Genomic DNA, 11,198 nt, shown 5'->3' with positions numbered 1-11,198 from the left:
GTATTTACTTGATTGATATTAAATGACCCAATTGCATTCAATCTTTTTACTTGGTGTATAAATATGATGAAGGCTTACTGTAAAATTGTATGCAATAATAATTATTTTCTAATATAAAATGTTTTTCGTAATTATATTTTTTCTCTTCGTGTATAAAATCCGAATAGTTATAATTGTACAAAATATCTGAGAAAACGATTAAATTTATACCTTTATGTATAACCTAAGTTATACATACATCGATATCTTCACACTACAATTTTAGTTATATTTCACACATAGTCAAATTTTCATGGGTATGAATACTTTTACCTTAACGTTGCATTTTTCATTGGAAGTTCATGAATAAATTTGAATTTCCGCAAATAAGCAAACTATTAAAATCAAATTAGAATATGCATCTATATATTTGTTTAACATATTGCTCCCTTCGCGGGAAATTGTTTCTTTATTATGTATCGAATTGAAATACATACATATGAATATTTGCTTATAATAAACAATATTATTATTATTATTATCTAGATGGGTATGAATGCATATTAAATTTACATTTTTGTCTAGTTCTTTATACCATAAATATTAGCATGATACCATGCTCATTGCTGGGTTTGAAAATACTACTTGTAGCATAAACAATTATTTATTTTACACTGTATTATTATTATGTATTTTATGACATATTTTAAATACTTTTAAAGTGGCTTTCAGAAATGTTCCTAATCTAATGAATTTTATGCTTCTAAATAAATGTTAGACTTTATTTTGGTTTATAATTAATTTTGTTTCCTTCGTTAATGTCATTATTCACAAAGCTCCACAAATATTTATACAATTTTTATGTATAAAAATATCTGTAATTAAAACAAAGAATTGAATATAATATGAATGATATTGTTTTAGAATTTTACGAGTATCGATGAAATATTTTACATGTCATTGAAATTAATTTAATGCTTTTAAATGTTTATGTTTAAAAACCAAAATAAATTTAAAGAGTTTATGTTAAATGGAGCCGACTAAAGAACACCCCACAATAACTCTAATGAAGTTGTTACTCAAAAAGCGAATTAGTGACATATTTGCTATATTGTATTATGTACACGCAGATTACCCCAAACATGGTTCAAGGGCAAAATTTTATTGCTGGACGGTGAGCAGTGAATTATACATGATTGCCGAAATCAGATAATTTTCGAGAAAATAACAATAATTGCGGAAAACATGTTCCATGTTCATCGTCAAAAAATAACATTTTGCCTTGAAACATGTTTGGGGTGATCATATTCCTTCTCTAGGTATAAGAGATATATAGAAATCTAATCTTTGTTTGTGATGTGAAGACGTGCCTTCTCTGGCTTCAAAATATTTTCATAAAATCTAATTTTTCGTAGTTCGTCCTCCGATCGTTTGGTGTGACATCATTTGTCGATATCGGGCGATACATTTATGTGGGAGCTAGTTCTAAATTTGATTCGAATTCAATAGCGTTTGTCCTTGTGCAAAAAAAAAACACTCTGTACCAAATTTCATCAAAACCGGTAAATAGTTGCGACAGGAATCCTGCGAACAACAAATACATGGACAGACGGACGGACACCATGGACTAGATCGACTCAGGAGGTGATTCTGAGTCGATCGCTACATATTGTATAGGGTCAATATTTCTGGTAGGCACATTTTCAAAGTTATTACCATATAGCCTGACTACTAAGTGGTTTAGGATATACAAATGAAGAACACAAAGAATGTCACAGAAACAACAATACAAACCTTAATGGATGAAAATGACGATAGTTAATTATTTGTCATTGTATTTAAAAATATTGACAACAAAATTTTAAATCGAATCATTTATTGTTTAATGTGTGCACAACGTTTTTCAATATCACTGCTTAATACCGCTACGAATCCGCAATACTTTTATTAAAATTACAATAAATCTTTTCCATGGTATTTTCGTGCACACACAAAACTATTTCGTTGTATGCATCTAACATGCATCTACACAAAGTCAAAACCCTAGGATACAAAGATGAAAACAAAAAACAAAACACATTGTGACGAGAAAGAGAGTATACTTTTAAAGCCAATTTATGTATAAATGAAAGAAAGTCATATTGTTTCTCTTATAGCTATAGATGCTGCAAATACATTAGCTTGCAGTTTTGAAATTCCAACCATGACTGTGAGAGCAATTGTTTTTGCTATGAACAATGTTTTCGACATGATGTGAAAGAATTCATTTGATGTGGTGAATATGCTGGTGGTAGCTAGAGCAACGTTGATGTATTCAATATGCTTGGTGGGTGGATAACAAATATATTGTGTTTGTTGTTTCTGCTGCCGCTGCTGCATTACACATAAAATGCGGTTAATGTCAGCTCTTTGCTTATGCCAAAAGGGAGATACTGTGGCAATTCCTGCTGCTCTTGGAGTATGATAATGGGCCACATTTGTTGTGATACTAACGGTTGATGTCATCGAGACTCCAGTTGCAACATTAAAAATATTTGCCATTTGAATTGTTATTGTTAAATTATAAGACTCGTATACAGTTTTATCACATGCCACTTGATGTTCTTGCCGTTTGTGATGTTGATGCTCATAGCTTTGAAGTTGCTTCAATGGATGGTGATGATGATGTTGTTCCACTTTAAAAATATGATCATCATGAAGTTTATGATGGTACTGCGATTGATGTTGCTGCCTCTGGTCATGTTGCTGGTAATTTTGTAGTTGTAGTTGCAATTGTGCTCTTTTATTGTTGATTAACTTTATTTGAAAGAATGTCTCTCTTAACGAGGAGATTTTATCATCTGTTTGTTCTTTATCACAAATTGTTGCCACTTGAGAGGAAATTGTGCCACTTATAGTCGGTCTTTGTTGTTTGAGCTGCACATGCTCAGTTTTTGGTTGCTGGTCTCGTTGTTTATTCTTCGAGTTAAATTTTTGTTGAGTTTCCAGCGATGTCCGACGTAACGATTGTAGTTTATTTCTTTGCCTTCTGTATTGTTGTGGGCCATCGTTGTTATTGTTGCTGTTGCTTTTACAATAGCCATTGTTGGCCGATGTTATTTCCCCATTGAATGCCAAACAATTGCTTATTTTTCCGTTTATTGTCTCCTGGCCAAAGAAGGATAATTGCAACAGTTTTTGAACACCATGGTAGAGCAACAGTGAAAGTGCTGTTAAACGTGGCCAAAAGCATGAGAGGCATGCATGCAAAGTGGAAGAGCCGCCGCTGGCATTCAATGATGATACATCACCTATCCAAAGACATACACGTTCACGTTCAGTCCCGGGCAGCAAATGAAAGAGTAAGAGAAGCAAAAAAAAAAAAAAAGAAACGAAATGAGAACAATGTAAGTACACTACACAGCATTGTAGCATTGTATATGATATGGAAAAGTGGAATTTAATTTAATATTTATAAAGGAGATCCGTTTTAATGCGATACTATATTAATGGCAGATACGTGACCCAGAAAAACAGTTAAAAATGAGAGGCAATATTCCAGTACAATAGAACTGGAGCTCTTTATCACTTTTGGCAATGTACAGAGAAAAATTGACACAATGCCCTTAGTAATGAGAAATGCTAATTTGGCCAAGACTCTGCGTTGGAAATTTTAAACTTAAGTTTTAAGGACATCGATTAAAATTATCTTAGATCATAAAAATACAATATATACACTATCGCTATATAACCCATTTGACTGGAGACCATTTAAATCATAAATAAATAAATATACACCATGGTCGATCCCGGTTTCGAACAAACACCAAAAAATTTTTCAGCGGTGGATTATCCCCTCTCAGTAAAGCTGGCGACGTTTCTGAGTGTTTCAAAGCTTCTCCAAGTGGTTTCACCGCAGGTTCTTTACCATTGAGATAGACATAGAATCAGGCAGCACTCAGTGATAAGAGAGCAGTTCACCACTGTGGTTCACAATGGACTGAATAGTCTAAGTGGGCCTGAAAAAAGAGGTGCCACTATACACATCCTAATCTAACGACAACTTAAATGACCAAATTCAGGGTCAAAGTCGGAAAAACTCACAAAGGTGTATACCCTTCATCACTACTCTGGCCCATGATATAATAAGTTTCTGCACTTGTATGTAACGCCAAGAAGGAGTGGTCTTAAACCTATCGTTTAGTATGCCGATCTTATAATTAAATGCTTTACCATGTATCTCTTTCGGCAAGGGCCATTTGATTGCAGACGACCTGCAAATCGTTGTTCATGGTTCCGAGTGTACCCAATTTCAGGATCAGGTAAACGATGGACTTGAAAGAATATCGGCATTGTGTAGGAGTATTTTATAGACATAAATACACGGACGAAAAAGACTGTTTTTCGTATGTTTCGGTATAAAAATTATATGTTTGGAACTCAATTTTTTTAACACAATATTTTTAAGTGCAAGCATACAATGTACATAAAGTGCAAGCATACAATGTACATAAACGCGAACTTGAAACGATCTTTGTATTATTAAAGTATGAAAACATGGAACAACCAATCTATGCGTCGCCAAACTCGAACAAATCGTTCAAATAAGATGTCTGGCCTGATTTTCTGGACCTGAAGAATAGCATGAAAAGTCTTAAATTTATAAAGTTGTCAAATGTACATCCTAATAGCTCTATTATGCTAGGCGTCACATGATTATGCTGTCTCATGCTATATATGTATCGAACAATGCGATTAAAACTTTTAAAACGAATGTTTGAATGTAAAAATTATATGTTTGGAACTCAAATTTTTAACACAATATTTTTAAGTGCAAGCATATAATGTTCATAAACTAGCTTAACATCTTTGGGACTTATATGTTAATATGTGAGAACATATTATGTTTGGGACATAAACTATTTGTAAATATAATATACTTAGATGCAAACATATATTAATTTAGAAATAAGATAGAGAGACCTGCAAATAAAATAATGGAAGTAACCAATTGGCGCCTTAAAAATATATCCACACAAAAAAAAATTCATTAAAATTTTTTTCTACTAGTGTATGCCCTAAGGTGAAACATAATATGTTTGAACAATACAAACAATATTTTGATTGGACTAATCCTGAAAATATATATGCTTGAAGCAAAATGTGTTTGGGGTATATGTTACAGAAGCGATTTTTTTAAGGGTCAAATATGATCCAGAATAACTTCCAGACCATAGGTAATATGCGGCAAAAGCAACCCGATACCTATACGTTTACGAACTGCGAATGACAAGTCTGCCCAATACTATAAATCCTCCGTAAGCGAAACGTAATGTCAGATATAACTTTATTTATATGACGATCAAAATTTAAACTATCTATCTATATAGAATTCCTATCTATATAGAAGCCCAATACCTTCAAACAGTCAACATTGCCAATCTCATTACCATTAATAACAAAAGTTAACCTTTAACCGGTGAGGTGAAATTTTTTTGCGTAATTTGCGACGTGTGGTAAATTTTACCCCCTCTTTTACATTAATATTTTTTCTGTAAAAAAATGGTTTTTTTGTATCATTATTATATTTGTTGATTAGTAAACATTGTATTTAACGAAAATAAAACAATATTTCGAAATATTATATGTTCTTTCAATGATTAACATATACTTTATTTCACACGTCTTTTTTAAAATATATGTAAACGAGTGTTCGAGGTGGTAAATTTTACCACCACGTACCCAGTTAAAGGTTAATGGTGAAACAGTTGAACCGTTAAAACAAATACAATTTGACTTATTAGTACACCCTAAAAAAATCGCTTCTGTAACATATATCCCAAACACATTTTGCTTCAAGCATATATATTTTCAGGATTGGTCCAAACAAAATATTGTTTGTATTGTTCGAACATATTATGCTTCACCTAAGGCATGCACTATTAGAAAAAAATGTTAACGAAATTTTCTTTGTGTGGATATATTTTTAAGGCTCAAATTGTTTACTTCCATTCTGTTACTTCTAGCATACTCTCTAGGTCTCTCTTTCTAAACACATATATGCTTATAGGCTAGTTCTAAATTAATATATGTTTGCATCGAAGCATATTATATTTACAAACATTTTATGTCCCAAACATAATATGTTCTAACATATAACATACATGCAAAGATCGTTTCAAGTTCGCGTTATAAGGTTGTGGAACTCGCTAATCCCTTATGAAAATAGACATTTTAGCCAATCATGCCTTATGTTTCGGCAACTGGTGATGTCAAGGCTGTAGGTATGCGTGTATTTATTTTACAGCAATTGCAAAATACAAATTTTTAGTTATCCGTATTCGTGTCAATAACACTTTTTTGTGTTTTTTTTTGTTTCTTCTTAGAATTAATATATGTATATATACATTGTAATTTAATACCCATAGTGTCTCTATATTGTTGGTAAACATAATCAATTTTGGCCAGAGAATGGCTTTGGATTATGCAATAAATGTGAATTGAATTGAAATTCTCAGTCTATTTATCGATGTCCGTCTGTCTGTATATGTAATTTTGTGTGCAAAGTAGCATACATCTCGCAGTTAAGATCGTCCTCAAATTTGACATAGGGGTGGGATAGACCGACATAACATCAGTTAGTGTAGAATTGTTCCAGTTGGTGAAATACATATGTAATTTGACAGGCGACTTGTATTACTATTTTCCCGATATCCTCAATCCTATTCGGTCCTTTATTATTCTTGATTATTTTGTGTCAGTCTGGCATGGATTTTACTTTTTACTGTCTTAATGGTGTTTTGTCGAATTGAACCCACACAATTCATTCCGGCGAGTTTAGCCGCGCCAAAAGACGGAGAGCATGCAAGCGAATTCGACGACCACTCAAACCTAAACTCACATATGTCAACGTATAGGGACAGGACATATTTTAAAGAAATTTGTCATTAATATTGTGTAAATTTCCTGTGCCAAAATTTGGGTTGCATCATTTGCTCAACATTTTTTATACCCTTCACCACTACTGGTTGCTCAACATTTTTTATATCCTTCCCAGTACTGTGGTACAGGGTGTAATAAGGTTGTGCATTTGTATGTAACGCCAAGAAGGAAAAGTCTGAGACCCATCGTTTAGTATACCGATCGTCCTAGAATTAAATTCAGAGTCGATTTTGTCCGTCTGTCTGTCCGTCCGTCTGTCTATATATGTAATTTTGTGTGTAAAGTACGGCTCGCAGTTTACGTCCGATCGTCCTCAAATTTGGCACAGAGGTTTACATTGGTTTAAAGACAATCGCTATTGATTTTGAAAAAATCGGTTCAGATTTAGATATAGCTGCCATATATATATTATCACCGATCTGGTCATAATTGACGTATTTATCAACGTATTTTATCAAAATTTCGTGCAGCCAAACATTTTGGGGCTTTCGTGAGATATGCAAAATATCAGCCAAATCGGTTCAGATTTAGATATAGCTCCCATATATACATTTCGTCCGATGTGAACTTATATGGGCAAAAAAGCCAGAGTTTTGTCTTGATTTGCTTCAAATTTTGCACAAGGAGTACGTTTAATGGTATCGTTAAGCGTGCCAAATTTGGTTCAAATCGGTTCAGATTTTGATATAGCTCCCATATATATCTTTCGTACGATTTGCCCTTGTATGGCTTCAAAACCCAGAGTTTTGCACTGAGTTGCTTCAAGTTTGGCATAAGGAGTACGTTTAATAGTATCGTTAAGTGTGTAAACAGCTCCCATATATATGTACGCCAGAGTAGGGGAATATGGTAGAATGTTTCATATTTTAGACCCATTTTCAATGCACGCTCACAAAAAATCGCTTCTGTAACATATACTCCCAAACATATTTTGCTTCAAGCATATATATTTTTGGGTATTGCCCAAACATTTATATGTTTGATCTCTTCCAATATATAATATGTTTGAAAGCATATTGGTCTAAACAATATATGTTTGGGTAGTCTAAGTTCCAAACATTTTGTATTTTTGCATCCAAATTCAATAATGTTGTCTTCCAAAAAACAATATGTTATTATGTGCACATATAATATGTTTGGAAGCGTTTTGCACCCAAAAATATTATATGCTTAAAAAAAAATTCTCCCAAACAATATTGTGCTCAAAATTTTATTTATTTATTTATATATTTACAATCATAATGAATTATGAAAATAAACAGGTAATATAGGTGCATCCAAATTCAATAATGTTGTCTTCCAAAAAACAATATGTTATTATGTGAACATATAATATGTTTGGAAGCATTTTGCACCCAAAAATATTATATGCTTAAAAAAAAATCTCCCAAACAATATTGTGCTCAAAATTTTATTTATTTATTTATATATTTACAATCATAATGAATTATGAAAATAAACAGGTAATATAGGTGCTAACAACATAGGTTTTCGACCTGAATGCTCAAAATTTTGTTTCTGCCCAATTGTATATTGTATAGAAGAAATTATTCAATTGTATGATTTTTTTATTTTAATTTTACCTTTTGCCGGACGGGGATTCGAACAGCGGACCACACAGTTTGTAAGGATCAAAGAAGTAGCTGATCAATTGCCCAAGGAAAAATAAAATGTTAATTTTGTAATAACAAGCAACAACCACCAACTTAATTCAATATCGCTCCCTGTTAAATAGCGCTCCAAGCTACTAAACACATATATATATTTATAGGCTATTTCTAAATTAATATATGTTTGCATCCAAGCATATTATATTTACAAACATTTTATGTCCCAAACATTATATGTTCTAACATATTAACATATATGTCCCAAACATGTTATGCTAGTTTATGAACATTATATGCTTGCACTCAAAAATATTGTGTTTAAAAATTTGTGTTCCAAACATATAATGTTTATAGCCAAACATATGAAAAACAGTCTTTTTCATCCGTGTGGGAGTTTCCTCCAATTGACTCGATAGTTTCCACAGACAATACATTTAATATGCTATTTAAAAAAATTCTGTGATGATTTCCCCATATCGTAGTCATATTCTACACACTGTAATGCCAAACTTTCCACAGAATGGTCGAATTTTAAACAAAGCTCCGACTTGTGGAAATATCGCCTGAATTGACCAAATAATATATCACAACCCACAATTGACCACATATCTTGGCGAGATTTAACCAATATCCTTGTAAAATCGCCACTGCTGAGTAGCAAAAATTATAAATATTACTCAAATTATCCTATATCTCGAATACATATGTATCGCCCGATAAATCATAAATGCTCTGTTGTACAATTGCATCAAAATTGCTCTAGCTTTATATTTCACTTATTTGTATATCCTCCACCATAGGATGGGGGTATATCAACTTTGTCATTCCGTTTGTAACACATCGAAATATTGCTCTAAGACCCCATAAAGTATATATTATATATTCTGGGTCGATCTGAGCATGTCCGTCCGTCCGTCTGTTGACATCACGCTAACTTCCGAACGAAACAAGCTCTCGACTTGAAACTTGGCACTAGTAGTTGTTACTGATGTAGGTCGGATGGTATTGCAAATGGGCCATATCGGTCCTCTTTTACGTATAGCCCCCATATAAACGGGCCCCCAAATTTGGCTTGCGATTGCTCTAAGAGAAGCAAATTTCATTCGATCCGCTGAAATTTGGTACATGGTGTTAGTATATGGTCTCTAACTACCATGTCAAAATTGGTCCATATCGGTCCATAATTATATATAGCCCCCATATAAACCGATCGCCCGATTTGGCTTGCGGAACCTCTAAGAGAACCAAATTTCATCCGATCCGGCTGAAATTTGGTACATGGTGTTAGTATATGGTCTCTAACAACCATGCCAAAATTGGTCCACATCGGTCAATAATTATATATAGCCCCCATATAAACCGATCCCCCGATTTGGCTTGCGGAGCCTATAAGAGAAGCAAATTTCATCCGATCCGACTGAAATTTGGTACATAGTGTTGGTATATGTTATCTAATGACCATGCCAAAATTGGTCCATATCGGTCCTTAATTATATATAGCCCCCATATAAGCCGATCCCCAGATTTGACCTCCGGAGTCTCTTAGAGGAGCAAAATTCATCCGATCCGGTTGAAATTTGGTACGTGGTGTTAGTATATGGTCTCTAACAACCATGCAAGAATTGGTCCATGTCGGTCCATAATTATATATAGCCCCCATATAAACCGTTCCCCAGATTTGATCTCCGGAGCCTCTTGGAGGAGCAAAATTCATCCGATCCGGTTGAAATTTGCAACGGGGTGTTAGTATAAGGCCGCTAATAACCATGCCAAAATTTATCCATATTGGTCTATAGTTATATATAGCCTATCCCCAATCACACAAAAATTGGTCCATATCGATTTATAATCATGGTTGCCACTCGAGCCAAAAATAATCTACCAAAATTTTATTTTTATTGAAAACATTGTCAAAATGTTATTTCTATAGAAAATTTTGTCAAAATTTAATTTCTATAGAAAATTTTGTCAAAATTTTATTTCAATAGAAAATTTTTGTCAAAATTTTATTTCTATAGAAAATTATGTCAAAATTTTATTTCTATAGAAAATTTTGTCCAAATTTTATTTCTATAGAAATTTTTTTTCCAAATTTTATTTCTATAGAAATTTTTTTCCAAATTTTACTTCTATAGAAAATGTTGTCAAAATTTTATTTCTATAGAAACTTTAATCTTAATTATATACGTATTTAATCGGCATTTTTTAGTTTAATACATACCACGTATGGACTATGTTGTATATATTACGGTGTTAGGAAGTTTTAAGATACCTTGCCATCGGCAATTGTTACCGCAACCCAAGTAATTCGATTGTGGATGACAGTCTTCAGTAGAAGTTTCTACGCAATCCATGTTGTTTTTACTCACATTGTGTTTCATCCCAGGGTGTTAGCCGATTTAATTTTTAATTCTAGCGATTTTGTAGAAGTACTAAAAATTTTCTCCAATCGTTTCAGATATAAATATTTGTATATGGGAATATAAACCTTGATAATAACTCCCAACAAATTTGAAGGAGTTGAGATGGTAACACAAATTTTGATCTAAATGATGGTGAAGGGTATAATATGGTCGGCCCCGCCCAACTTTAGACTTTACTTACTTGTTTTTTTTTTTTTTTTGTAAAGATATGATGAGATACAATATCTTATCTGATACAATCCTATAAATATTTAGATATCTCAGA

General features: G+C 32.8%; 1 protein-coding gene across 1 annotated transcript in view; it reads right to left on the bottom strand.

Annotated features, from left to right (window-relative positions):
* Positions 1-406: 406 nt before the first annotated feature.
* The window catches only part of LOC142224479 (uncharacterized), a 457,797-nt gene continuing 447,005 nt past the window's right edge, over positions 407-11,198 (bottom strand). Inside the window, exon 8 of the mRNA XM_075294253.1 lies at positions 407-3,269. Within this exon, the coding sequence (XP_075150368.1) occupies positions 2,116-3,269 (1,154 nt within the window). The 3' untranslated portion in view covers positions 407-2,115. The remainder of the gene's footprint in view (positions 3,270-11,198) is intronic.

This window comes from Haematobia irritans, chromosome 2, assembly GCF_050003625.1.
Source record: "Haematobia irritans isolate KBUSLIRL chromosome 2, ASM5000362v1, whole genome shotgun sequence".
In the NCBI taxonomy this organism is placed as follows: Eukaryota; Metazoa; Arthropoda; class Insecta; order Diptera; family Muscidae; genus Haematobia; species Haematobia irritans.
This window is presented reverse-complemented; position numbering and strand designations above follow the sequence as displayed.